Source organism: Grus americana, chromosome 32, assembly GCF_028858705.1.
Source record: "Grus americana isolate bGruAme1 chromosome 32, bGruAme1.mat, whole genome shotgun sequence".
Classification (NCBI taxonomy): domain Eukaryota; kingdom Metazoa; phylum Chordata; class Aves; order Gruiformes; family Gruidae; genus Grus; species Grus americana.
In genome coordinates, this window is record NC_072883.1 from 385,493 (window position 1) to 411,359 (window position 25,867).

Genomic DNA, 25,867 nt, shown 5'->3' on the forward strand with positions numbered 1-25,867 from the left:
AAAAGTCTTTCCCAATAGCCTTGATCACCTATTTTTTAAATGAATCCTCTTGCCTGAGCTCCTGAAGTGATTTCAGGTTGGCTTTGCAGAAAGCTGATGTCTATCCTGCAGTGGGATCCCCCATCTTTCCCAACTGATGGGACCGAGTGACAGTGATGACTGAAGAGCATGGATGGAGGGAAGATGTCACAGTATGACAAACAGCACCGAAATACCGCTCGTAAGTTTGCCCACAGTGGGACCTGTGGGGATGGTGAGATGGAGCTCCATCACGGGTTGCCCATTCATATCTCATCTGTTATTCTGAGCCTAACGTCACCCGTTCCCTCCCACTCTTGCTTCTGGTTCCTCTTCTCGGTTTTATAATCAATAATGTGTATTTATTTTGGTGATGCCTCTTCCTCTTTTGGGTTTTCTCAGAAGAAAATCAGCAGGTTTTGAGGGAATCGATGCAGGTGAGTTAGGTGAAAATGCCGGAACTTCTATTTCACTTATCCACTCCAGCTACTTTTGCAGTCGATGAATATCTAACCAGCACAGCCACAGGAGCCTCTGGTATGGTTTATCCCATCTTGTCCCTCCCAAACAGTCAACAGGGAGAAACGGGCTTTTCTTGGGAGTTATCCAGGAAGCTGGACATGTATAATGGTGTGGAGAATTGCATTCCAGGTGCGTTTGCATCCCTTCAAAGCCTGCAAAGGGAGCTTGAATGACTGGAGGTCCACCACAAGAAGGTGGAAAAGTAAGCAAGGTGTCCCCATTCTGTGCAGCTTTTCTTAATTTTGCTGACCCAAAAGCTAAGAAATTGAGAATAATACATCCATAGCAAGGCAGAAAATGGAGACTGCAAAACAAAATGTTCTTTTATTTAAAATAAATATCAGAAATATAGACAGACACAGAGACCAGCTCCCCAAATCAAGCCACTTTGTAGTGAAAGACCACCTCCCTTGGCAGAACAGACTCTGGATCTGCCTTGCAATTAATATCAGAAGGAAAACATTTTGGAAAAAGATACAAACAGGAGTATTCAGTCCATTAAAAGCAAAATATATATTTAAAAAGACCACACATTTGAAAGTCCTGAGTGTTCTCCATCCTTTATCAACCTCTTGATGTTCCCTTTCCTCTGATGTGCTGACTCCATCACTTCATCCCGGCTGCTCCTCTCTCCTCACTGCTGTCTGCTGATGTCCCATCTCCCCATCCTTGCCATACAGGTGCCATCCCAAAGCTCACAATGGAAGTGGACGTGGGAGAAGAACAGCAAGTTCTCTCGGCGAGATGCTCTGAGGAACCACAGCAAACTGCTGGCATCACACAGGAGACGTCCCTTTCATTAAGGCCTGATTAACAGACATCTCAAGGGCAGATTCGGAGGGGAGACTTGAATCCTACCCAGTCCAGAGGGGACATCAGGTGCCCAGTCACTGAATGGTCCTCTGAGGGTAGGGTTTGGGTGATTTCTTGCAAACGAGCCCCTATCCCCATCTTGAACCAGGGGAAGACCCTCTCCCCATTGAACAAGGCTCTGGTATAAACCAAGATGGGAGCATCATCATCTGTGCTGAAAAATGCCACCCGCCCCGCTTCGTAGTCCAAGGAGACCCGTATCCTCCTGGGAAGTGGGTTCAGGCGCAGGTTGGTGCGAGGAGATGTGAGGGAGTGATAAGCTTCCAGCGCCCAGACCCCCTCCTTGGGGGTGAGGCTCATCAGTCCTTTCCTCTTGACTGATGCTCGGGCCACCCCCAGGGCCCAGACACCTCCCTGCCCCACCTCCACCTCCCAGAAATGCCTCCCCGAGGTGAAACCCTCGCAGCCCAGCACACAGGGTTCAAAGTCAAATCTCTCCGGGTTGTCTGGAAGATCCTGCTGCATCAGCTGGCCCCTGGCTTGCTTTTGGTCCTCAGAGAGGTGAAGGTTGGGGTGAGCTGTGGCTGGGTCCAGGGTCACGCTGGCTGCAGGACAAAGGGAGAACCAAAGTATTGGAGGTAGGGCTTGGCCCCAGGAGAGGCTGGAGATGTTTCTTTTCCTCCCAGCATCTTGGACCAGCCCCGTTCTCCTGCTTCTCACAACTCTGGATGCTTCATGGGGGGCATGGGCAGGTCTGGGGCTGGCATTAGCCTTGGGGTGCCCCAGCAGAGATGCCTCTGAGTGGAAGGTGACGGGGGAGAGGACAAAGTATGGAAGAGAGGCATGGGGAAGGGGTGTGGGGGAAATTCATGGGGAGGGAAGGGGAAGCGCAAATGCTCTTCTCAGGTGTTCCTTTTCTTTGGGTCCCAGAGGCACATTTCACTTTATTAGGACCATATCTCAGCCCCTGGACACACCAGGAGCATCAACATCAGGATGCTGTCACCCTTCCCTTCCCCTCCCTGGGGATATTGCATTGTTTTTTTCCATGGGAATTTCTTCCACAAGCCAAAACCCCAGTCTCTCCCACCCACTACCATCAACTTACTTGGCTCTTGCAATTTAAACATCAGGCTGTCTAAAGAGGAGAGAGATTTCGCAGTATCAGATTTGTGCATCGGGCAAACTGGTTGCAGTTTAGCTTTATCATGCAGGCTGGGGAGGCGAAACAGCTAAAAGGGAGACTTGGGAGGGGAAATATCAAGTGTGTGAGGGCTTGGCTGGGTGCAAAGACTCTGGATCGACTTGCTCTGGTGCAGGTATTGATGCTGTGGTAGCTACTCAGCTCTTCCAAAGCCAGGGGAGGTGAACCTCCTGATCAAGTTAAACTCATCTCCAAGAGACACTGCAACAGGTTTCTCCCCCTGTTGTAGCATTCCCTCCTTGGCTTCGTACCCTCATGAGCTTTAATTTTCCCACCAGCTTGGAAGTGATGGGAACAACTGCACCAGCAGCTCTGTTTGAATTTGCTTTTTACCTGGGACATGGGAGAGGAGGCTCCTTTGCTGAGCTGCTTTTTCTCTCCTCTCCACTTCCCAACTATATTTGCCCCAGGAAAAACTGTCAGTGTCCTTCTTTAGTTAAAAGTTTCAGCTGCACTTATTTACAACAGTTACTAGGTGGGTTTTGCATTAGCAATCAGCACACAAGAACCCAGTTTCGCCCAGATATCAGGCACACAAGGCAAGGTGCCTTCTCCTAACCCTGCTCGGTACCTTGGCATTTCCGCAGCGTGCCTCTCACGAGGATGTTTTTCTGAACAAAGTCCTCAAGTTTTCTTTCCAGATGGGAGGAAATCTCCACTGGAGGGTTGAACTTCATCATCTCACAACTGCAAAGAGAGAAAAAGAGGACAAAAACCATGTGTGATATATTTGATTGCTTGTTTTGTTCTCATTAAATAATCCGAGAGAAGCTATGGGGTGGGCTGAGGATACTTATCCATGAGCAAATAACATCCCCCCTTTCCCTGCCCTGTTTCTTTGCAGTTTGTTTCCCCCAGGCAGTCGCTGAATGGATGTTTCTGAACACAAAGCACCGTTGTGGGAGGCTGAGCTATCAACTGCATCCATCTGCTTTGAAACCCCGACCTCAGGATTCACCCAGGCGGCATCCAGACCTCTCCAAGCATCAGAGTGTTGGAAAAGTGAGAAGGAGCCATGTTACCTGTTCAAGAGTCTTCTGATGTCCTAAAGGTGCGAAGAAAGAGGAGAGACAGTTGTGGAAGAGGAGCAACACGTGTTGCATCTTCTAACAAAAGTTATATATTTTTCTGGCAATGCAATAGCAAAGATCCCATCTGCAGCAATGCTAGAAGACACCAGGGAGTTCCCATCGGGCTGAATTTGGGCTCCCAGGTCTCAGGCTTTGCTCTATCCCTCCTTTCCCCACCAGCCCTGATGATTTGGGCTCTCACCTGCAGGAACTGGCTTGCCGGTTGCTGGAATTTCCCCTCCATCTCCCATATCAGGGTGTCGAGATTGGACATCTCCTCCGAGACCTTCGCCACTGCTTCCTCCTGGACCCTGGTGATGGCCCTGTCCAGATCTGCCAGCTGGGTCAGGAGGAGGCGCTCTTGGTCCTTCAAAAATTGATGCAATTGCTGGAATTCACACACTATTTTCTTCCCTTCATTTTTGGTTTTCTCCTGCCAGGATCAGAGATGAGGGCAACAGGGATGATCAAGGGTCAGAAGACCTCCCTGTGCAGCAGAAGGCATGCCGCAGCCATCTCTACGACTCTAGCAACTGAAACGCTGGCAAAAACATCTCTCATGGATTATTTTTACATCATTCTAGTTTCTATTAATGTCACATGTCTGAGGCTGATGCAGTCTGTGGGGCTGCAACAACCCCAGACCTTTGCAGAAAGAATCATGGTAGCCTCAGGTCAAGCTCTGCAACATGGGCAGGAGCTGATGGGGGGGCTACAGAAAAATCCTACCACCCCCAAGAAAAACAGATTAGTGCTTCAAGGCCACCAGGTTGATCTCAGGAGATATCCCCGTCCTCAGTGATATTCAGTCAATACAAGGGTGAATTTAACAGCAAACTGTCTTGCTGGGGATTTAGGTAGTAGCAGGGACTATTCAGGATGCTTAGCCTGGAAGCAAAATGAAAAAAATGCCTCAACTGGGCTCTATAAGAGAGACATTTATAGAATTTGGGGGGGGGGGGGGGGGCGGAACTTCCAGCCCATCTCTCTGTACCAGGCTGGGGACTGTCTGCTCCCCCAGCTCCGTTGCAGAGGAGCTGCAATGTTATCTCCCCGGTGCAGGCTCCAGCTGATGTGAAACCCCAGCAGATAAACACAGGGTTGGCCACTGCCCAACAATGCGCTGCAAACCAAATATGCAAGATCCGGCCTCAAAATACACCAGCAATACTGGGGTGGGTGGAGAGACTCATCCTCTCCTAGACTCCTGCTGGAGGGCACCTACCAGGTATGAGTTCTTCCTCACTCCGGTTTTTCTGCTTTCCAGGTATTTTTCTCTCTCTTCCTTTAAAGCCTGTAGGCAGGCTTGGATTTCTTCCTGAGGAAAAAGCAAAGATGTTCCTGGAACTGAGAAAATTAAAAAAAAAAAAAAAAAAAAATCCCTTTTTTCTCTTTTGCTCTCATCTTAGATGGGAGAAGCTTTGCCTAAACACTGGCTCCTCTGCAAGGAGTAAAACTGGAGGAGGAGGAAGGTCCACAAGCGACCCATGCTGCTCTGAAGATTTGCACAAAGAAAATGCAACCTGCAAGCACCAACCTTGCTGCAAGCACGGGGAAAAATTCTGCAGAAGAGCAAAACACCAACAGTAATCAACAGCCCATGTCCCAGGAAGTATGTAAGGGTAAGATAAGCGCATAGTGAGATTTCCCTCAAAAACACTCCTAGCCTCCAGAAATTGGTGGCTCTGGGATAACTATCTCTGTATTTAATAACCTTCAGTGGATTTATTTAGTGTGCATTTATATAAGTGCTTTTGGAACCCATAGAAACCTTCAGCATCAGCAACATCTTGCAGCAAGGATTTCCTCCTGTTAACGCTGCATGATGTTGCACTGTTTGCACGGCTCTGCCACGTGCCTGACTTTTTGGTAAGAAAGATGATGAAAACAGGTTTGGATCAGCAGGAAAACAGAAAAGGAGCAGAGAAGGGGAAGAGCCAGGAAAAAGTTATTTCTCTGCCTTTGAAACCAAAGAAACAGTGAATAGAGGAACAAATATGCAAAATTTCCCTCAATAGCTGATGTAACCATGGGGAAAAAAAAAAAAATTCTTCAGCATTTTTACATGTTTTGAATATTTATCATTGTCAATATTTCAGTACAGTTGAGTCAATATCAGAGTTCAAAGAGGAAAAAGGCTAACAAGATACTCTTTTTATTCTCCCAGGCTGTTGGCAAAGATGAATAAATTAAAGAGGGAGAGGGAAAAACCCTGATAGGAACTTTGTAAAAAAAAAAAAAAAAAAAAAAAACAAATGTCCATACAGCAAAATGCAAACAGGAAGCACGTTGGTAAGCGACACCCAAAGATCCCCGTTTGCAGCTGCACCATGGAGAGCGGATGCACCTGAACAGCTGCACTTCACCCCTGGAAGGGGATTTTCTGTGAGGTGGGGAGGTACAAGCACATCCCCAGGCTTTACCTTATATTCCTGGGCAGCTTCTTCAACAGGGACTACAGTGTGGAAATAGTGAGCCTGGGACCTGTCACACACCACGCAGATGGGTTGCTGGTCCACCTTGCAGAAGAGCTTCAGAGCTTCCTGGTGTTGCCTGCACAAATTCTCCCATCCTGCCACTCCTCCTCCTCCTGCCCGTGGGCTCAGCTGCCTGGCAATTTCGGCAATATTTGCCAGCTCTCTGCTAGGACGGAAACTCTTCTGCAAAGCCGTCTGCCTGCACTGTGGGCAGGAGAAATGTGCCTCCTGCCCTTCCCAGCAGCGGGTGATGCACGCCCGGCAGAAGTTGTGGCCACAGTGGATGGAGACGGGGTCTTGGAAATAACCCAGGCAGATGGAGCAGGAGGCTTCGCTATGCAGGCTTTCCGTTGGGCTCTGCGTAGCCATGGCTCTTCACAACCTACCTCCAAATGAGCTTCGCTTTGCAGGAAGAAGAGGAGGATGTTCCTTCTTCTGACTCGGCCGATTTCTTGTTGCAAACGGGGGAAATCAACCCCCAGCCCTAACGCCGCGAAATGGAGGCATGGGAGGCTCGAAGAGGAGTGAGGAAAAAGGCAAGCATGCACGATGCTTCCTCCTCGCCTCCTGCCAGCCTCCCACCACTTTCGGTTCAGCTGATTTTTCTGAGCCAGATGTGAGTTAGTAGATAGGAGGCTGGAGGGCAGGGCTGCTCTTCAGCAGAATCAGGACAGGCTGGAGAAGTGACTGGGGAGAAATCTCATGAAATTTGGAGTGAGATACCCTCTTTGCACCAGGAGCAACCATGGAACAGGACTTTGGGGGTGACAAGTTGTCCTTGAGTCAGGGGTGGAACCATGCACCAAAGATACCAACCCCATACACGGCTGCATTAGCAAGAGTCGAGAGTGGAGGGGTTTCTCCCCTCCATCAGCACATGTGAGGCCATATCTGCGTATGGGGACCAGTTTGGGGCTTCCCAGTACAAGGCAGACAATGTCAGGCCACCAAACTGAAGCCCAGGATGGATGGGGCGAGATTGGGCAACTGCCCAGCAGGGTTAGAGAGAAGACAGAGTCAAACATAAAATCTCTCCATGCCTCTCATTATAACCTTTTAATTCTTTAATTATCCATTTAGGCTGCTTAAATGGAGCTCCTGGGGCCATAGTCATCCTTGCCTTGTTTTTTATTTGCTTTCCTAGGCATCTACATTTGGGGACAGGACAAGGACTTGATGGACCTTCATCTGAATCCCTGTGTCCAGTTTCTTGCTTGACTAAAGTCCAGTGCGTCAGGGATCACGTGGAGCCAACACCAAAAGGAGCATTCCCATCTCTGTGAGTTCATTCCCAATTCTGACACCCACACCCTTACACATTGAGTCGGGATCCAACCGAGCTGCAAACGACTCCAACTCCTGGATCGCTGCTGACTTTTCACCACCTCTATTTCCACAGATTTGCTGTGTTTGACAGCGCAGAAAACTCAGGTTTATCATCTCCCTGTGCAGTGGGGTTTAGAGAGGAACGAGGATGATTTTTCCTTCCTCCAGTTATTTTAAGCACCTTTTAAAGAAAACCCACACGGAAAAAACAAACAAACCAAAAAACACAACCAAACAAAAAAAAACCTACCAAAAACCACACAAGGCAGAAATTACTTTGAATCACATGTTTACTTTTAATTCCTCATCGTCGCAAGTTTGCAGATATCCAGGAACAGTCCTTTAATGATTAAAAGACCAAGATATATTTTAAGGCACAGAAATGTCAACAGTTAACATTGTTGAATGTCAAGGTATGGAAAAATTGGAAAGGATGGGAGAGGAGTAGGAGGGATTAAAGCAGTGAAATTGGTGTGCCAGAGGCTCTTGCACAAATTGCAGGCTTCATTGACCTGCTTGTCCCAGGGTGATATTCCCTAGCAATATCCTGGAGAGTCCCCAAATGTTAAAAAAAATCCAGAGGTCTGCCCAAGATGATCCCTTCTCAATCTGCTGCTCTTGAAAAACCCCATGAGAATGAGATTCAAAGTGGACACCGGGACTCATTTGCTCCACTTTATTCTTTACTGTCTGTAGAGTCCTGAAATATAGCGTGGTTTCCTGAATCAAACCAAAGGCTTGTCGAGAGCATGTAACGTCCATCTTGCTGCCCATCCTGTCTCAGGGAGTCAGCTGGATCCTGGACTCCCAAACCCAGAAGAAAGGCAGGATTTTCTCTCCATTGAAAGAAGTTGGAGGAAAAGCAAAAGCCAAGGTTTCATTATCGGCATCGAAGAAAGCCACGTGTCCCTTCTCATAATCCAGAGAGACCCGGATAGTCCTTGGCCTCCCGTTCAGAGTCTGGACTGTTTCGAAGGAGGTGAAAGCTTGAAACCTGTCCCCACAGATGCCAACAGCCCAAATCCCCTGGGAGGGGTCAAGGTTAATCCAACCCTTTCTCCACGCCGAGTCTCTGGCCACCCCCACAGCCCAAAATCCCCTGCTCCCTAGCTGCACTTCCCAGTAGTGCCTCCCCACCGTGAAGCCTTCGCAACCCAACACGGAGCAGTAGGTATCAAATCTCTGGGGATTGTTGGGCAAATTCTGTGGCGTTTCATCCCATCTCACGCTCCTCCGGTCCTCAGAGAGGATGAGGTGGGGATTTGCTGTGTCTGGATCCAGAGTCACGTTTGCTGATGGGAAGGAAAGCAGGAGAGAAGAAAAACAGCATGTCAGAGGAAAGGTAACTGATATTCCTCTCCATCTGCACCCTCCTGTTTTTTTTTTTCCAGGGATGAAATCTTGGCCTGACCAAAGGCGTTCTTCATAAAATATGCCATACAGGTCTATTTAAAGGCTCTAATGATTTGTACTATTTTTAATTGCGATCGAACGGGAATAGGAATTCATCTTGCCACCCACCAGGAAAGTGTGAATTCCCTGGTTTTGCTGTCTTTTTCTCGTTTGAGTCCCCTTTTTCACCCCAGTATACCTCCAGTCTCCTGAGACTTACCCCATTGCACATCCAGTTCAACTGGGAGACTCTCTGGAAGGAGAGAGGAGGAGAGAAGAGTTGTTAGTTTATTTATGGGGGAGAGGGAGTGTATTAGAAATGGGTAAATACGAGGAGGTGAGCTTTTCCCCTTGTAAAACAAGCAAAATCAGCAGGCGAACAAATTCAGCTCATGGACAGATGGACCTTTAAACTCAGTATGACCCGCTTTATGAGGATATTTCTTTAATTCAGAGTTGACTGCACCAATTACTAATCGGAGATCAGAGGAGGGAATGGGACAGTTATCTGGACATGGAGAATGGTCTCAAAATAGCTCTTTCAGGGCTTATCTATGTATACACAACCATCCGTTTGCATTGCGTTGACTTTGCATGTTGATTCCCTCACTAGACATTACCTACAATCTGTTTGGTTTAAATAGGACTGGAATCAAGAATTTGATTCATTTCCTTCATGTAGCTAAAGGGAGGGACTCGCTCTAGTCCTTCACATTACTCAAGCCTTCAGACACGTGTGTAAATACGCCTGGGAACAGTTACCCTCCCTCTTCCAGCTCCAGCCCCAGATAGGAGGGTTATTGAGTAACTCATCGTTAGCATTCCTTAGCCGGGGCTTTACGCTGGTAATTGGCTATTGTCCACTCCTCTCCAGCTGCAGAAATGTGTTTAGATTTTCCCCTTCCTTTGTACCTTTGAATTTCCTCAGGGCTTCCTTCAGAATGATGTTTTTCTGAGATAAATCCTTGAGTCTTTTTTCCACTCTGGGAAGCTTCTCTGTCAGTTGCTGGAAATTCCTTGCTTCACACCTGGAAGGAGAAGACTTTTGTACTCCTTCCTTGCTGAACGAGCTACGTAGAAACCCTACTTAGAAAAGCTGCCGGGTGAGCTTATTTCTCCCCAAGCATCAGGTTGAGTAAGTTGAGACGTTGCTGGGCATATCAGTGGTCCCAATGTCCCTGTGGAGGACACAGACTTGCTCTGGACCTCCTTGATGGTAGATATTGGCTTCCTCCAGCTGAATGGAGAAGATGGTGGGACATGATCTCTCCCCAGGGCCATTTTCTCCCTAGCTTCTTCCTCACCCTGAGTGCTGGGGACACTGGTAGAGAGGACAACCCCTTCTGCTCCCCCATTCCCATCTGCTTTGTGACACTGTGATGGGGACAACCGTCCCCTGCAGAAAGGGAGAGCCACGTACCTGGTCAAGGCACTCCTGGCATCCTAAAGGAGAAAGAAGATGGGAATTAAACTTTGAGCGATCTTCAGGCCTGTTTATCTCTCTTATCTCCCTCAGCTGTTGTTTGCGAGCACGCTTTGTTTGGTTTAGATTTTCTTGTGCCAGCAACAAGCAAGATCAGGGACCTCTTGTACTCATCCAGTGTCCCATTTGGTCCCTTCAGTCTAGTCCCTGGCTAGGAAGAAATGCTCACATGCAGCTGGTGGGATATCTTGTCCACTTCCAAAGACTGCTTCTGCCTGTATCCTGCCTGATGTGGTCTCTTGGGGAGGGAAAGTGTGGTCATACGCTGGGTAGCCTCACCCTGGACTTAAGCCAGGATTCATTTACTAGCTCTTGTGATAGTCATGCAAGATGTGCATCGATCTCCCTCGCTTTGCCTGGGATTGGGAGGGCAACAGTTGGTGGACACTTCCAAGATGATTAAATACTACTTCTGGGGTCCTCCTCTTCAGGGGTTGGATATGACATAGCATAGTTCATCGATGTTGATATACAGTGTATGATATGGCTTCTTTGTGAAACAAGCATCTAAATAAACCACTCAAAACGTCAAGGCAAAGAGACTGGGGAGAGGGGGAAGAGACCACCACCTCAAGGGCACGTTTAGAGCATTGCAAACTCCATTTCCCAGCTCCTCGCTCTCACCTGCAGGGATTTATTTTCCGGCTGTGGGCTCATCCCTTCCAGCTCCTGGATGAGGTTGCCCAGGTGGGAGATCTCTGTGGAGATCTTCCTGTCATTCTCTGTCTGGGTCTGCACTATCTGCTTCTCCACGTCCTCCACCCACATCAGGAGGAGACGTTCCTGCTCATCCTGGAACTGGTGCAGCTGCTTAAACAACAACTTGATTTTCCACCTCTCGGCTCTTGTCTGCTGCTGCAAGGAAGAGATGGGGAGGGATGAGAACAGAAGAAATCCAAGACCTACAAAACCTGGTTAAGTAAAACAGGAGCAAGGGCTGGTCTTTGGCTCTGAGGCCAATCTAAGACCATAGCACATGACTCTGGGTCCCCTTTGAGCTTTATGCGATTGATGCCCTGTGGAGTCATAAAATACACCTGGCTGGTTTTAGGGGGTTGTTTTTATGTTTCAGCTCAAGAAACATGCGGGCAGCATTGCGTCATGTCTTTCCCACAGCCCGGAAAAGACCAGGTGTTGCATGCAGTCATCTGTGAGTGTTTGATGGGACAAATCCTGCTGGGATAGTGTTTGAGGACACTGGGGTGAGAGGAGGAGGATTCAGATGTGGTGAGATCCTGAGGGGGCTGTTGGAAATGGTCTCTGGCACGTGCAATTCCCCAAAACTCCCAGGTATTTGCATTGAGGGCAGCAGCTGGATGGGACGGACTGAATCCAGACCGGGGACTGCAGCATGAGCAACCAGCAGCATGTTCATGGTGTTTTTCCTTCCATCCCCAATTTATTTAGCAGGAAAGCCATTGCCCGTCTCTGCTCACCTTCACCCCAGCAGTCTGCCTGTTCTCATGAAGCTGCAGTGAAACATCTGCCGTGCTTTCTGCTTCTGCTTTTGAGGAAATCACAATCTCTCACTTCCTTAGAGCTACAAATTCACCCCCCCCCCCACCCCAACCTCTGGTAACCCAAAACAGGGCTGGGAGTTGGTGGAAATATCTGACATGATGCACTCTCCAAAGGAAATGTGTCTGCATCTGGATGCCCCAGAAGGCCACCACCCTCACCAGGACAGTAGAAGAGCCCCATCAGGGTCCGAGTTGGACACAAGCACCTCCACGGACCTCATGCTTGGTGTGCCTGGCCCATCTCTGGGGCTGGGTGGTAGAAAGCAGCTCCTGGGGTGCATCAGTCTGCGGCAAAGATGGAGAAGTCTGAAGCACCATCCCTCCGGAGCACCATCCCACCACTCCATCATGCAAATCTGCCCTGGAGGGCCCACGTGTCCATCTCCTCTGTCCGAAACATGGCTCAGCTAAGCTGCAAGCACCTCCCTTCAACCATTCGGAAACCACCTTGCTCTCCACTAGCATTTCGTGGCTGCCGATTTCCCCTCAAGAAACATCTGCGTTTCATTCACGGGTGCTTCACCAAGATGGAGAAAGTGCAAGAGAGATGGGCTCAACTGGATGGAGAAGCTTGGAGGTGTTTTTTCCTCCTCACTGTAAATTTAAGAGCCAGGCCAACACCTTCTAACCTGCAGATCAGACCTGCGGAAAACATCTCCGTGCAGAGAGCAGCAGTGAGTACCTACCAGATACTTCCGGCTTCTCTTCTCCCCAGTGAGTTTTAATCCTTGGAGCCTTTCTCTTTCATCTTTGAGGCTCTTCAGTTTGCTTTGGATTTTCTCCTGGGCATAAAAAAATAATAATATTAATCTGCAAGTTGTTGGGGAGAGGGATGCACAGCTTCGATGTTGCTCTAGCTAATTCCTGGTGTGTTCAAGCATGAGACCACCAGAACTTGGAAATATTTAAATATTCTTTATTCACCCCAGACCTTTTCCATGAAGAATCTTGTGAATGAAGAGTCAAACAAAAGCGGTATTTAACATTGCAGCCTCATTTACACCTCTACTCTGGTCTTTGCCAGTTCCTTCTCCCAGTGTATTTGTGGCCAGATATTTTCTGCATTCACCATAATCTGTTCTGCCTTGGTTGGCTCATTTTATCCCCTTGTGAGCACAACATCCATTTTATCTCCCCTTAGTCAGGTTCCCCAAATTGCTGCAACTTCCCATCATCTGCAGAATCAGCGTTTCTGCCCAAACTTGTCACCTTCAGCTCCTTCTGTAGACCAAGGAATAATGAATATCAGTAATGTCCCTGGAGGATTTTTTTTGGTGTTTTTTTTTTTTTTAGGAGAAGATAAATTGCACCTTAGAAACGCCCGTTTTCTGACATCTACTCCTAAGAGACCTTCCCATGACAAATGCCGATGGACGTTTGCAGTGCACACATCCCACCCTAACCCCCTCTTATTTTTTATCAGCTTATTTTCTCCCCCCTGACCCTCACTTCTTCTTTCACCCCCCCACATCTTGTTTCGTGCTCAGGGCATGACTAATGTCACCTTTCACCTCCCCAGTCCCAGTCATTTCTTCCCCTGTGGGCAGGATGAAATGTCACCGAGCTTCCTCCGCACAAACACCGACTCCTCCTACTCCTCCTGACCCCATTCTCCCTCAAGGGAATTAAAAATGCCTCCCAGCTTCATCGCAGTTATCCTGAGATAGTTGCTCAGAAAGAAATTCCTTTGGGGAGAGATTTACAGCGGAAAGAACAACTCATCTGTGATTTCCAAGGCAATTCTTGCACACAAAAATTATCAGCAAGAGCCCTGCCTGTGCACAAGTGAGTGAAGGTGGGGTCCAGTTCTGCTAATCTGGATATTTTCTGCGCGCTACCGGTCTTCAGCTTCCTTTGTGGTCCCCAGAGAGGGTGACAGCAAATAAAGCAGCGGCTTTTTGTGAAGGGATCCAAGCTGACAAGATCACCCTGAGAAGTTTAAATTTAAATCCCAATTTGGAAGTTGCAGTGAAATTCAGGCTTTAACCAATTTGTGCTGGCTGGGGGTGACCCTAAGAGTGGATTTTGCTGGTGGGCTGGGTCTGACCCAGCACCCTCAAGTCTCTGCTTGTCCCTGCATGCCCCCAAGCCGAGCTGTGCCCCTCACCATGCATCTGGGCACCCGCAGACCGGGGTGACTGCATCACATCCAGGCACGGCTGGAGCCAAGGCAGCAATGCAAAGCAACCCCGGCTAGATGATCTGCTAGCTCAGCCCAACCTGCTTCATCCCAAATCTAGGGAAATCCTACAGGACATTCTTCCCAATATCCCTAGGAAGGTGGAGCCCCTGGCTAGTGGACCTCAGCCTCTGAGGGGGCCAAAAAAACCCACCCCGAAACATCAGAGCAAAGCACTGCGCTGTGATTTCTTACTTTGCACTCCTGGGCAGCTTCTTCAATGGGGGCGACAGTGTGAGCACGGTGAGCGTGGGAGCGGTCGCACACCACGCAGATGGCCATCCGGTCCTCCTGGCAGAAGAGCTTGAGCGGTTCCTGATGCTTCAGGCACAGGCTGCCCGCTTCGGCCACATACCCTGCCCTTGAGCTCAACTTCTTGGCGATCTCCGCCAGGTTCCTCAGCTCACGATTTGGTCTAAATTTTCTTTTCTGGGCAATTCCTCGGCATTGGGGACAGGTGAATCTCCGGTCTGATTTTCCCGAGCATCGTGTGATGCAGTCCCGGCAGAAGCTGTGCCCGCAGTTGATGGACACTGGGTCACTGAAATAATCCAGGCAGATGGAACAAGATGCTTCTTTCTGCAGACTCTCCAGTGGGTCGCACTCGGCCATGGCTGAAGAAGAATAACAAGATTACTTTCGCTTCATTGAATTATGTTTTTTTTTATCTTTCGGCAGCAGCTGACAGTTTCTTTCTCGATTAGCTATCTGAACTGAGAGGTCTTGTTTGAAAAGTGCAGCCTCATAAAGGATGTAAAAGGAAGGAGGGGCGGAGAAAGGGGAATTTCAGGCTGTTTTCTGCATGAAACGCAGTTTTGCAACACTTCTCTGAAACCTGAGTCACTCCAAAAGGCGTTTCAAGATCTTCAAAAGTTTGCTGCTAAAGAGAGAAGAAGGAAAAGAAGTTCCTTGTCCTGACCCATGACTTCTGAGTCCCAAATAATGAGTTAACACCAGGGAGCCTTTGGCAGCGAGAACAGCTTATGGATGCCACTGCTCTCTCCCTCCCCCTTGCCAGCATCTCTGTGCAGCCAAAACACAAAATTACAGGGGAAAAAAAAAAACCAAACCAAAAACCTTTCTTCCATCTTTTTCCCAGGTGTTTTTGAGCCTGGCTGGAGGAAAAGCTGTGGGCTTGATGGGCAATACCCAAGGTCAGTGCTGCTGCATAATCCATATTGCAGAGCTCAGCATTCTCACCCTTAATTTAGGAGGTGATCCTGGCCCATGTAACCGCCAGAACCGGGAATAAGCCTGGTCTGAGGGATCTCCAGGTCAAACCCTGCTCAGGCTGAATCAGCTCAATGTATATTTTAATTTTCAGCCAGGACTGATCAGCCAAATCAAGTTACAGTCCTGTGAGACATTTGTGCATCGCCATGTACCTCTTTCCTTCCTCCGTACGTGCTCAAGCCAAGGAGTTGCGGGTTTAATTGCAAATGAGTAATCTAAGCTTTGCTTTCTTCTTGATCACCTCTGCAGCTCTGGCCGTGCAGGATGCCTGCAGCTCCCAATCTGTAAGAAGTGACTCGACGGAGGAAATGAATCACGCAGCACCAAAAAAAATGGGAGAAGTGCTTCAGATGTCCTCGGCGAGATACGTCAGGGCGTGATAGGGGGGGTCACCGTGGTCATTCGCTGCCCCAAGATCAGGCACCAGGATTGGACCCATCCTGAAAGGATGTTGGCAGGCATGCTCTTATAGACACCCCTGTGCTCTCCTCCAGCAACGGGCAATTCTCCACCTAGGGGAAAGGCTTTTCCCATGCAAAAAATACTCCCGCCTACATGTTCAGGCATGGGATCTGTATCCTCCAGTAGCAGATGTTCATCTTGCATCCACCCACTGTATCCCGGTGCTGTTGCCCACAGATGCAAGCGCTGATCCCAACCTTCAGCATCCTGCCTTGTGTCTTTGACCTGCAAATGCAACGATATCCCTTCCTTTAGCCAAAGCTTTGGGGAAATATTAATTAACACCAGGCTCACGACAGGCTTATGCACAGCCCAACCCTCAGCAAACCCACCCAAGCTGGACGCCGGGTTTAAATGCTCAGCAATTCCACGGTCCCCTCATTTGCTGTATGAGAGTTTCAAAACCCTGGTCCATCCAGTTTTAAAACCTTCATTTTTCTCCTCCCCGCAAGGGAAGGAACTCAATGTACCGCAAAGCCACGTCGGTTATTTTTTAGGTGATAAATGGCTTAGCTATTTTTTCCAGTACATTGCAGGAAATGAAGCTAGGCTGACCAGTCTAAATTCACCGCTATCTCCCTCCTTCCTCCTTTTCTGCCCTCTTTTTCCAGTAGCTTTCCCGCCATCCTCCACCACTTCTGACATCACCTGGGCCACCTCTCTGACCTCATGGCTCATTGCCAGCAATTCAAGATGATTGGAAAACCTCTAATTCAGCCGTGAAGATGCTGATCTTTTTTTTTCTCCACTCCACCCATAATTTTGACCCCCACTGCGGTACCCGTGGTTATTATACATGGTACCGATCAGTACCTACAGGTGAGTTAGCTATAAGATCACAGCAAGCCCTTTTCATGAAGGCTAAAATAACATAAAATGTCCTTTTCCATTGTTCACAGGCGTGGTAACAATTTGGCCTCAGTTCAAGCTCTTTGGGTCTCTCTAAAATAGCAGTTTTTTGTATTATCTGTGTAGCTACTATGATGCTGCAGCTCTTGTTTTCCTCAAGCATTGGCTTTGCACGTCAACATGAGCTCTTCTGCCTTAGGACTTCTCTAAATTGAGTTAAATCTCCCTCCAGAAAACAGAGGGGAAGATGAAGGGAAAAAAAAAAAAAAAAAGACAAATAAAAACAAGGAAATGAATGTAGAGAAAAAAAAGTGGCAGTGAGGGGAATTTGCGTTGCAGTCCTTGCTGCTTCAAAAAGAGAATGAGAAATGGGCTGTGATGGGGTCCCAATTCCCTGTGTGATGCAAACGGGGCTTGGAAAACTTATATAAAGGGGAAATGAGGGGAAAAGGAGGCCTGTGATTAACATTTATATAAAGGAAAAGGGGCTGTGATGCTCATCACTGGTTCCAGATCTTTCGTTTCCTTCTGCAAAATCTAACCCTTTGCTTTTAATAAAAACACGAAGAGTTGGGGCTCAGCCGCTTTCACGAGTGAGTTTTGGGGAAAGAAATGTAGCTTTCTGCCCCACGGCAAGGGAGAAAAGCTTAAGCGCCCAACGTGGGGCTCGAACCCACGACCCTGAGATTAAGAGTCTCATGCTCTACCGACTGAGCTAGCCGGGCTCCTCGAACTAACTTCCCCCGGCCACAACCAGCCCTACGGCCCCCGGGAGCGGTGCAGGATTCCGGAGCGATCGTGGTAATTAACGGTCCCGGGAGCCCACACGGTCCCGGGGAACAGCCGGTTCCCGGGGAGGGAAGCGGGGAATAGCCGCGTGTTACCCAGCAGCCATTGACCAGCCCTGCTGCAGGGTGTGTGGGAGTCAAGGCGTTTGTAAGAGCTAAAAGTGCTTGTGTGAAGGTGAAGAAAGGGGAAAAAAAAGGCGGAGAAAAGGAAATCAGCGTGTTTCTGCCCGGTTTCGAACCGGGGACCTTTCGCGTGTGAGGCGAACGTGATAACCACTACACTACAGAAACGCTGTCTTATGTACTGGCCCCGCGGGGCCTACGGCTGTGCAGCCCCCTCCGATGCAGCGGGCACCGGGGACCGGAGGCTCACCGGAGGCTCCGTGGCTCTAGCGGAGGAAGAGTCCGATGGGACAGTAAAAAGAGATAGAAGAAGGGGGTAAAAAAAACAACGTAAGGGCGCCCAACGTGGGGCTCGAACCCACGACCCTGAGATTAAGAGTCTCATGCTCTACCGACTGAGCTAGCCGGGCTGCGGGGGTAGCGCCCCCCCGCCCCGCAGGTGACGCCCCAGGCAGGCACGCCCCCTCCCACGAAGGCCCCTCCCACAGAGCCCCCTCACGGAGGCCCCTCCCACGGAGACCCCGCCCCTCCAGCGCCAGTTCGTTGCCACCCCCTGGACCTCCGAGTACAACGAGGTGGGGGGGTAGACAAGCCCGCTGCCGGGCGGCGGAAGCGGTGGAGACCACAGAAACTGCGGGGTCGCGGTGACCTCTGTCGCCGCCTCCCTCCGCGCTGACTCACGGACAACGGGGCGCCTCGGTTCCCGCGGCAACGCGGGCGACGGGGGCAACGGGCTTCCGCCCACTCGGTTACTTAGCAACGCGCCGCCGGCTCCTAGCGCGCCACTTCCGGTCAGGTGCCGGTAAAGGGGCGGGGTTTATAGCGGGAGGCCGGAAAGCGGAAGCGTTGTGGCGTTTCCCGTCCGTTGGGGGAGCTCCCACCATAGAGAGCAGCGGGGGCGGGAGGGCGGATAGAGCGTCTTCCCCGGGACCGGGCTGGGGTCGGCGAGCGGCGGGGCAGTGACAGGGCAGCGGCCCAGCGAGGGCGGCACCTCCGGGCCTGGCTGGGCTGAGGCTGGGGTCAGGCCCGGCGCCGGGGATCGCTGTGGGGAGCGGTGAGGCCTAGAGCCCGGCCCCGCTGTGTGTGGGGGGGGTTGCTTGGGGGAGCAGTGAGGCCTCCACCGGGGCCCGGTGAGCCTTCGGGGTGCTGTGGGGTGGCGAGCAAGGCCAGGCCCGGTTGGGGGGGGGGGCGGAACGGGGCCAGTCCCCGGTTTTGGGGGACGGGGGTTGCTGAAGCAAAGCAATAGCGAAGGGTAGAGCAGCGCCCGGCCCTGGAGGGGGGGAAAGGAGAGAGGCTGAAAGAGGAAGCGACACCCCAAGGGCTCGGTGGCACCTGGGTGGGGACCGGCCACCCTTCCGGGTTCGAGCTGGTGCCCACCCCAGCGTAGGGAACACCAGGGGGTCAACAGGACCCTGTGAGGAAGAGGAGAATCTCTGGGCCTTCCCTCCCCATGGCGGCCACAGCAGTTTTAGGAGATGGGGTCCCTTCGGGGGGCTCCAGCGGGCGGCTGAATCCAGTGGAGACGCTGCAGGAGGAAGCCATTTGTGCCATCTGCTTGGACTATTTCGTGGACCCCGTTTCCATCGGTTGCGGGCACAATTTCTGCCGCGTCTGCATCTCGCAGCTGTGGGGCGGTGAGGCTGAGTACGAGGTGGGCCCAGGGGCCACGGCGGTCGGCAGCGGAGAGGTGGGGATGGGTGACGTGCTGGAGGAGGATCTGGAGGATGAGGAGGATGAGCTGGATGAGGATGAGCTGGACGTAGAGCAGGAGGAGGAGGAGGAGGAGGGTGGTGCAGAGGAGGAGGAAGAAGACATGTGGAGCGAGGAAGAGGACGATGCCGATCTCTGGGAAGATCCCGTGGAGGAGGACATGTGGGACAGTGGGGTCAGGGGAGAGCTTTACTTTGGGGACGAGGACTATGATGAGGATGTGATGGAGGAAGACGTGGAGGAAGAGGAGGAGGTGGAAGAAGAGGAAGAAGAGGTGCAGACACCTCCTCCCCCTGTCCTGGCCACGCGGCCTCGACGCCTCCAGACCTTCACCTGCCCACAATGCCGAAAAACCTTTTTCCAGAGGAATTTCCGACCCAACCTTCAGCTGGCCAACATGGTGCAAATCATCCGCCAGCTGCACCCGCACCCCCAGCGCCTTGCGCCGCCCGCCGCTGGTCCCTCGGTTTCGGGAGCCACTGTGGGAGTCCCGGGGGTCCTGGTAGCGGTGGGAGGTCAGGGGCCACCAAATCTGTGTGAGAAGCACCAGGAACCCCTCAAGCTCTTCTGCGAGGTGGACGAACAAGCCATCTGTGTGGTGTGCAGGGAGTCACGGAGCCACAAGCATCACAGCGTCGTCCCTCTCGAGGAGGTTGTGCAGGATTATAAGGTACGAAGATTTCGACGTCGGGATAATGGGGTGGTTTGGGGTTTTTTTGGGGGGGAAACAGAGCTGTCGGAGCCAGCAGGAGCCGACGGCACAGGCTGGGTCGTGCTGGCGGCAGGCAGACGGCGTTGGGTTGGAGGCGGTGTACGGGTGGGTCTCGCCAGGCTGGTTTGGTGAGAGGAGGGGGGAGGACACGACACAAATGGGCTGCGTGGGTTGGGGTGCAGGAGGCCGGGAAGCCACGAAGCTGTGGCTGGGTTGGTTTGGATGGGGAGGGTCTGGTTAACCACAGGGAGGGAGGTTTGGGGACCAGGCGGTGACGGTAACAAAGGCACAGCTGACTGGATTGGGGAGAAATTGTCCCGCCGAGAAGCGGGTGAGCTCAACTGGTCCCAGCGGGCTGGTTTTGGGTGAAACCCCTCCGGGCTGCGGTGGGTCTGCACCTCACCTGAGCCCAGGTGATACCCACCTGAGGGTCTTCAGAGCCTGACCCCGACTCCCCAGCGGCAGAGACCCTTCGTCAGGGGCTTTAACAGGGCCGCTTTCCTGTCTCAAAGCTGTTGCTTCCCACTCGGATGCAACCGGGGACCCTGAAATGAAGCGCAGCAGGAGGACAGGGGGCGATGGTCAATGAACCCTGCAGGCTGCTGCTTACCCCATCTCTTGCGGCTTTGAGATCATGTCTGGCTTTTTGGGGTCTTCTGGAAGAAAGGAGCAGGTTTTTTGGTTTCTTTAATATCCAAAGGCATCTTGGAGGAGTTGCTGTCACACGTGGTTGCTTCTCACCTCGTCCTCCCTCACCGGAAGCTCTCTGGAGCTCCGGCCGTGGCTGATATGTTGGCAACTCCCATTGGAGTTGGCACTCTTTGAGCCCCTTAAGATTTTTGGGGGGGTTGGTAGCTGGGAGAAGGTTTGGAGAGAAGGGAAAGACGATGACGGGGTGTCCTGTCCCTGCGTCGGGCTGTTTCATGGCAGGTTGTCGGAATGTGGCCATCAGCGCTGTTTGCTCTTGGGTCTGCTCAGTCCATTTTCCCCTTTTCTTTGCGGTGGGAAAAAATGCTGCAAATACTTGAGGAAGCAGAGAAAAATAATTTTAAAGGGCAGAGGGAGTGTCCTGGAAGGGCAGCAAGGCAGAAGGGGTTGGGTTTTGGGTTGGTTTTTTTTTTTTTTTTTTTGGGAAATGCCAAAGCTTATTTAGTGCAGGGAATCACACCTGATTGAGTAGATAGTGGGTTTGGTTTTGGCTTAAGCTGATCTAGGACCACGCTGCTACCGCAAGGCACAGCCTGAATGGATGGGCTAAGTCTGCCCTAGGTTTGTGCTGAGTTTAGAAGCACAGATCCCTCTCTGGGTCTCGACACCAATCTAGCAGGATGCATTGACGATGGCTCGAGCCACACATCAAACAGTCTGCGCTTGGTGACCACAGATCCAGCGTCTGTGGATGTTCCCCGATCTGAGTGGGGCAGGATTTTTGACTTTCTAATTAAAAGCAGCTCCCAGAACGAGCACTTACGGAAAGTGGAAGGGAAGTGGTCTGAAATCTGGGCAGGAGGTTTTGTTTTCAGCCCTGCCACAGAGTTAGGGACAGAAGGAGGGATGTCTGAGATGTGTTTCTTTCTCTCAGAACAAACTGCAGAGCCACCTGGAGCCGCTGAAGAAGAAGCTGGATGTGGTCCTGAAGCAGAAATCCAACGAGGAGGAGAAAATCACAGAGCTGAGGGTAAGAGCTGGCTGCTCCTGGCACGGTGGGTGAGCCTGCATGTGATTCCTTTCATTCATTTCCCATTTCTCTGTCTTCCACCTTTCACCCTGCCAAAAAATAATCAGCCCTGAGCTAAGGAGGATGCTGAAATGCCAGCGCTGGGAGCGTGTCTTGGCCCAAAGTCTGGTGAGGGGGATGAGCAGGGAAGCTTTTCCCTCTCCGCCTTGCGGATTTGAGCTCTCACGGAGGCGTTGCAGTCCCTTTGCTGCAATCGTTGGGATCACAAGGGCTGGAAGCTGTCTCCCTGCTGAATTAGAGCTTAATTAAGGGGGTTTTGTGCCTGAATGTGTCGTGGGAATTGGTAGCCTGGGAGAGAGAAGAGAGGAGAGTCCTTTGGGTCTGCCACTTGAGCTAAGGCTGCCTTTCCTCCCTCCTTCCCGCTCTGCAGGACAAGATGAAGCTGGAGATCAAGGAATTCGAGTCGGATTTTGAGGTGCTGCACCAGTTCCTCATCGGAGAGCAGGTCCTGCTCTTACATCAGCTGGAGGAACGCTACGAGAGCCTGTTGGCCCGTCAGAGCAGCAACATCAGCCAGCTGGAAGAGCAGAGCGCAGCCCTCAGCCGGCTCATCGCCGAGGCGGAGGACAAGAGCAAACAGGATGGGCTGCAACTGCTCAAGGTCTTTATTTTTTTTTTTTTTTTCCTGTCCCTGGGATGGGAAGAGGGGAAAATCATGCTTGGGGATCCCAGGAGGAGGGCAGAGCCTCTCCCAGATGTTTTTTGAACCTTTCCCAAAGTGCTTTAAACTCAGATGATTCATGTAGTCGATCTCTGGACCATGAACCCTTGCTCAGTGCCGGAGCTGTAGGAACTCTAGCCCCGCTTTATGGTGAGGAGATAACATTAGCAGTAGAATTAAGCAGAGCTGCCAAGAGGGGACTGGACCTTGCTTCAGAAAGAGTCTTCATGGGAGAAGCCCTTGCCTGGTGGGCTAGATCCTTCCCCATCCCTCCTGTCAGGGACCCCACAACGTCTGGGGGATCAGAGGGGAAAAACAGGATGCCCCAAGAGATTTGGGCTTTGCTGGGGTGCCTGTATTAGAGGGGAAAAGCCTCTACTTAGGGGTGAATCCATGGCAGGTGTCTCTTGGTGGGATATTCCCATTGCCTGACTGTGGGAGGGGGACTCATCCTGCCTATTGGGGTGCTGAGCTGTGGCTGGTAAGAGGATTTAGCGTGAGCCACGGTGACATGGGCCTCAGTCCTCCCTAACCTTTTTTTCCTCTTTCTCCCCACTGCCTCCTCTTTTTGCAGGACATCAAAGGCACTTTTATCAGGTCAGTGACTTTCCGTTGGCATCTTCTCAATGTAAATAGCTTTTTTTGTGTGTGTATGTGAAACACGAGTTTTTGTTTTAAACCCTGTGCGGTGGGTGCTTTTTCAGGCTGGGGTTGGGTAACGCGAGGGAAGGTTTGGTTATGGCCGGCGTCAAAACAAACATGATGGTGGGAACTCCTGGCTGATGGCCTGGAGGGGTATAAATGGGATTTTTGGGGATCTAAATCAGCCCCCAGCTGCTCACCAGCAGGTAACGGGGCTGTGTCAGAGCATGGCCCAGCTCTCCCCGGTGCTGGGTGGATGCGGCTCCATCCCTGCCTGAGATTTGGCCGCCTCCTGCGGCCAAGACAGGGTGGGACCGCCAGCTGTACCAGCGTAACCGGTTTGGCTGATCTCTGCCCCGCTCTGGGGTTTTTGGCTGTGTGCAGGGCATCTCGTTTCTCCTGTTGTGCCTTTAGTCCCCCCCGAGCATGCTGAATCCCCATTTTTTTTATGTTTTTTTTCACTTCCCCCTTCCTGGCAGATGCGAGAACATCAAATTCCAGGAGCCCGAGATGGTGCCGGTGGACGTGGGGAAAAAATATCGCAACTACTTTCTGCAGGATGTGGTGATGAGGAAGATGGAGAAAGTCTTCAGTAAAGTCCCTCAAGGTGAGCGAGACCTGGTTCCTCTGCCCTAGGGGATGACGCAGCTTCTCCGTGAGTTCCTCGGGAACGGACCCTCCCCAGGCTGGGATCTCTTGTGTATCCCCAGCAGTGTTGGGGTTCCCCCTCTGCCCTCCCAGATTTCCATCCCCTTTTTCTGCCGGTCCCCTCAATGCCAGTATCTTCTTCCTCTCTGCGCCTTGCTCTGTCCTTCGGTCTGGATTCTCCCCTGACACGGCTGTCTGCTCTTCCTGTCCCAAAAAGCAGAGCTGGATCCAGAGTCGCTGATGGTTCTGTGCGGGGCTGGGATGGGATCCGTCCCAGGGTTGAAAGAGAATTTGGAGGGTTAAAGGAATTGAAAGAAATTAGGGAGTTGAAAGAAAATTTATGGGGGTTAAAGGAGTTTAAACCCCCAAATTTCTTTCAAGAGGTTTAACTCTATCCCAGCCAAAACCAGCACAGACCCCCAGTGGGGGCTATCGGTCACAGTAGCCACTGGTGCTGCAGCAGGTGAGGATTTGGAGTTGGAAACTAAGAGGAGGGGGAAAAAATCTTGGGATTGGGATCTGCAGGGAGACAGATGTGACCGATGACCCCCTAACATTCCCATCTCCCTTCCAGCTGATGTCACCCTCGACCCCGACACAGCCCACCCCCGCTTGAGCCTCTCCCTGGACCGACGCAGCGTCAAGCTGGGCGAACGCCGCCAGGATCTGCCGGACAACCCAAAACGTTTCGATTCGGATTATTGCGTGCTGGGTTCCCAGGGCTTCACCACCGGTCGTCACTACTGGGAGGTGGAAGTGGGAGGCCGACGAGGTTGGGCGGTGGGCGCAGCCCGCGAAACAGCTCGTCGTAAAGAGAAAACAGTGGGTCCTCACCAAAAACGGGAAATTTGGTGTGTGGGCACCAACGGGAAGAAGTACCAAGCATTGACGGCCACGGAGCAGACGGCGCTGTCGCCCAGCGAACGGCCCCGGCGCTTCGGTGTCTACCTGGACTACGAGCGGGGCCAACTCTGCTTCTACAATGCCGAGAGCATGACCCACATCCACACCTTCAACGCCTCCTTCCACGAGCGCATCTTCCCCTTCTTTCGCATCTTGGCCAAGGGCACCCGCATCAAAATCTGCGCCTGACCAGCTGTCCCTCGCCCTCCCTGCTGGCTGCCTCTACCCACGCTGGATCCGGCCTCACCCTGGGATCCAGCTTTGCACATGGCCACACTCTTCCCCCTCCTCCCCCCTTGAATCCCTCGGGATTCCGTTTTGGGATCCAACGCTGCACTTGTCGTCTTGCACTTGCTTGCTCACAAGGCCTCTTTCCTCGACCTCCCGTCCCTCCTGCCAGCTCCTTCCCGGGATCTCGCCGCCGTCGTACTGCCGATCCAAAGCTGGTTTGGAAGAGGGCAGGATCTGCCTCAGAGGCGTTTTCACTTCGCTGCTCCTCTTTCCCTCTTCCCGATCTTCCAGCCTAAAGTTTTCCAGTGCATTTTCTGCCCGTGTTGTGCCCACGGTTGAGGTTTGAGGAGCGTCTTGGCTCTCTCTGGATGCAGAGCTTGAGCTCCTGGAGGAAGCAGCGGGGGGGGGGGGGGGGGGTGTGTGTGTCTGTGCATCAAGGAGCTTCTTGAAACTCCACCATCTTCCCAAATTCAGTGGCTTTCATGTCCCAGTTGCGCCAAGGTGTCTGGGTTTGTTGGGATTTGCCTTCTGAGCGTCTTCAGCCCCCAGCTGGTGTTTGGACCCAGAGTCGAACCCATTTTAACCTGCGATCTTCTCCTGTTCCTTGCTTTCTGTGTCACTTTTTTTTTTTTTTGTTGGGGAGGGGATCTCAGATGTCCTAACCCCCCCAATTCCCTTCGTAACCATTTCTTGTGGGCCTGGCACTTTATTCGGGGCCGAGGAGGGTGCAAAGAGCTGGTTTTCTCCTCCAGAGTCGGCACGTCCCAGCCGTGGGGGTAGGAACCGGCCTCCCGTTTTCCCCTTGCAGCTTGAGAGCTCTCAGAGTTGGGGATATTTATTTTCTCTCCCCCTGCCCCTCCATTTTTTTTTCTTGGCTGTTGTTGAGTTTCCAGCTGAATCCTGTCCCACTCGAGAGACTCTGACTGCACCAGTTGTGTTTTATTCTTTTTTTTTTTTGTTGGTGGATTGGTATTTTTTTTCCTGTTGGCGTTACAGAGCTAGTTCAAAATATTTTTGGCTAAAATAAGAATTAAATGGAGATTTAGTTTTATGAAATGTCAAGAAATAATAATAATAATAAAGAATAAGGTTGTAAACCTGAGTCTCTGGCTTATTGAGATCCTGGTGGAGGCTTGAAAGATCCGGGAGCAGTTTCTAAATGA

The 25,867-nt window shown here is 51.4% G+C and overlaps 3 protein-coding genes, 1 long non-coding RNA gene and 3 other non-coding genes across 13 annotated transcripts; 2 read left to right on the forward strand and 5 right to left on the reverse strand.

Annotated features, from left to right (window-relative positions):
• Positions 1 to 839: 839 nt before the first annotated feature.
• Positions 840 to 6,725, reverse strand: LOC129198318 (E3 ubiquitin-protein ligase TRIM39-like). 4 transcript variants are annotated; one of them, XM_054807517.1, is made up of 7 exons: positions 6,051 to 6,725; positions 4,853 to 4,945; positions 3,830 to 3,994; positions 3,580 to 3,602; positions 3,129 to 3,244; positions 2,462 to 2,491; positions 840 to 1,958 (listed from the first exon to the last, which is right to left on the reverse strand). In XM_054807517.1, the coding sequence occupies exons 1-7, from the start codon at positions 6,471 to 6,473 to the stop codon at positions 1,363 to 1,365; spliced, it is 1,446 nt and encodes a 481-aa protein (XP_054663492.1). In that variant the 5' UTR covers positions 6,474 to 6,725; the 3' UTR covers positions 840 to 1,362. The 4 variants fall into 4 exon arrangements, with proteins under 4 accessions (XP_054663492.1, XP_054663490.1, XP_054663493.1 ...); XM_054807515.1 differs by having other exon boundaries at positions 3,830 to 4,060; positions 6,051 to 6,722; XM_054807518.1 differs by lacking the exon at positions 6,051 to 6,725 and adding an exon at positions 5,165 to 5,587 and having other exon boundaries at positions 3,830 to 4,060; positions 4,853 to 4,974.
• LOC129198386 (uncharacterized) lies at positions 4,378 to 8,265 on the forward strand. Of its 2 annotated transcripts, none has more exons than XR_008574466.1 (4): positions 4,378 to 4,855; positions 5,037 to 5,249; positions 7,249 to 7,383; positions 7,504 to 7,725. It is a non-coding gene; the product is annotated as an uncharacterized LOC129198386 (long non-coding RNA). The 2 variants fall into 2 exon arrangements; XR_008574465.1 differs by lacking the exon at positions 7,504 to 7,725 and adding an exon at positions 8,127 to 8,265 and having other exon boundaries at positions 4,387 to 4,855.
• Positions 7,706 to 15,526, reverse strand: LOC129198316 (E3 ubiquitin-protein ligase TRIM7-like). 3 transcript variants are annotated; one of them, XM_054807511.1, is made up of 8 exons: positions 15,390 to 15,526; positions 14,200 to 14,884; positions 12,512 to 12,607; positions 10,930 to 11,160; positions 10,243 to 10,265; positions 9,735 to 9,850; positions 9,043 to 9,075; positions 7,706 to 8,722 (listed from the first exon to the last, which is right to left on the reverse strand). In XM_054807511.1, exons 2-8 carry the CDS (start codon positions 14,614 to 14,616, stop codon positions 8,211 to 8,213), a joined length of 1,428 nt encoding a protein of 475 aa, XP_054663486.1. In that variant the 5' UTR covers positions 14,617 to 14,884; positions 15,390 to 15,526; the 3' UTR covers positions 7,706 to 8,210. The 3 variants fall into 3 exon arrangements, with proteins under 3 accessions (XP_054663486.1, XP_054663487.1, XP_054663485.1); XM_054807512.1 differs by having other exon boundaries at positions 14,200 to 14,618; positions 15,390 to 15,516; XM_054807510.1 differs by lacking the exon at positions 15,390 to 15,526 and adding an exon at positions 15,082 to 15,382 and having other exon boundaries at positions 14,200 to 14,618.
• Positions 15,527 to 17,200: 1,674 nt separating this feature from the next.
• On the reverse strand, positions 17,201 to 17,273 carry TRNAK-CUU (transfer RNA lysine (anticodon CUU)). Its single transcript has one exon. It is a non-coding gene; the product is annotated as a tRNA-Lys (tRNA).
• A 281-nt stretch (positions 17,274 to 17,554) lies between these two features.
• Positions 17,555 to 17,627, reverse strand: TRNAV-CAC (transfer RNA valine (anticodon CAC)). Its single transcript has one exon. It is a non-coding gene; the product is annotated as a tRNA-Val (tRNA).
• Positions 17,628 to 17,796: 169 nt separating this feature from the next.
• TRNAK-CUU (transfer RNA lysine (anticodon CUU)) lies at positions 17,797 to 17,869 on the reverse strand. The gene has a single exon. It is a non-coding gene; the product is annotated as a tRNA-Lys (tRNA).
• A 309-nt stretch (positions 17,870 to 18,178) lies between these two features.
• LOC129198303 (E3 ubiquitin-protein ligase TRIM41-like) lies at positions 18,179 to 25,801 on the forward strand. The gene is made up of 6 exons (XM_054807483.1): positions 18,179 to 19,839; positions 21,464 to 21,559; positions 21,990 to 22,220; positions 22,855 to 22,877; positions 23,402 to 23,529; positions 24,145 to 25,801. Exons 1-6 carry the CDS (start codon positions 18,910 to 18,912, stop codon positions 24,660 to 24,662), a joined length of 1,926 nt encoding a protein of 641 aa, XP_054663458.1. The 5' UTR covers positions 18,179 to 18,909; the 3' UTR covers positions 24,663 to 25,801.
• Positions 25,802 to 25,867: the final 66 nt, after the last annotated feature.

What these genes read in the sequence shown, in the direction of transcription:
- LOC129198316 (XM_054807510.1), bottom strand. Translation starts at nt 15,181, where the DNA reads ATGGATTATGCAGCAGCACTGACCTTGGGTATTGCCCATCAAGCCCAC. An exon ending in GCCAGGAGTGCCTTGACCAG is followed by an intron (nt 9,851 to 10,242) that starts GTACGTGGCTCT and finishes TTCTCCTTCCAG; the next exon opens with GTGTGAAGCAAGGAATTTCC. An exon ending in AGCCCTGAGGAAATTCAAAG is followed by an intron (nt 9,076 to 9,734) that starts GTACAAAGGAAG and finishes CTCTCCTTCCAG; the next exon opens with AGAGTCTCCCAGTTGAACTG.
- LOC129198303 (XM_054807483.1), top strand. Translation starts at nt 18,910, where the DNA reads ATGGCGGCCACAGCAGTTTTAGGAGATGGGGTCCCTTCGGGGGGCTCC. An exon ending in AGGTTGTGCAGGATTATAAG is followed by an intron (nt 19,840 to 21,463) that starts GTACGAAGATTT and finishes TCTTTCTCTCAG; the next exon opens with AACAAACTGCAGAGCCACCT. An exon ending in ATGGGCTGCAACTGCTCAAG is followed by an intron (nt 22,221 to 22,854) that starts GTCTTTATTTTT and finishes CTCTTTTTGCAG; the next exon opens with GACATCAAAGGCACTTTTAT.
- LOC129198318 (XM_054807515.1), bottom strand. Translation starts at nt 6,473, where the DNA reads ATGGCTACGCAGAGCCCAACGGAAAGCCTGCATAGCGAAGCCTCCTGC. An exon ending in TGAGGAAGAACTCATACCTG is followed by an intron (nt 4,061 to 4,852) that starts GTAGGTGCCCTC and finishes TGATCCTGGCAG; the next exon opens with GAGAAAACCAAAAATGAAGG. An exon ending in CGGCAAGCCAGTTCCTGCAG is followed by an intron (nt 3,603 to 3,829) that starts GTGAGAGCCCAA and finishes TCGCACCTTTAG; the next exon opens with GACATCAGAAGACTCTTGAA.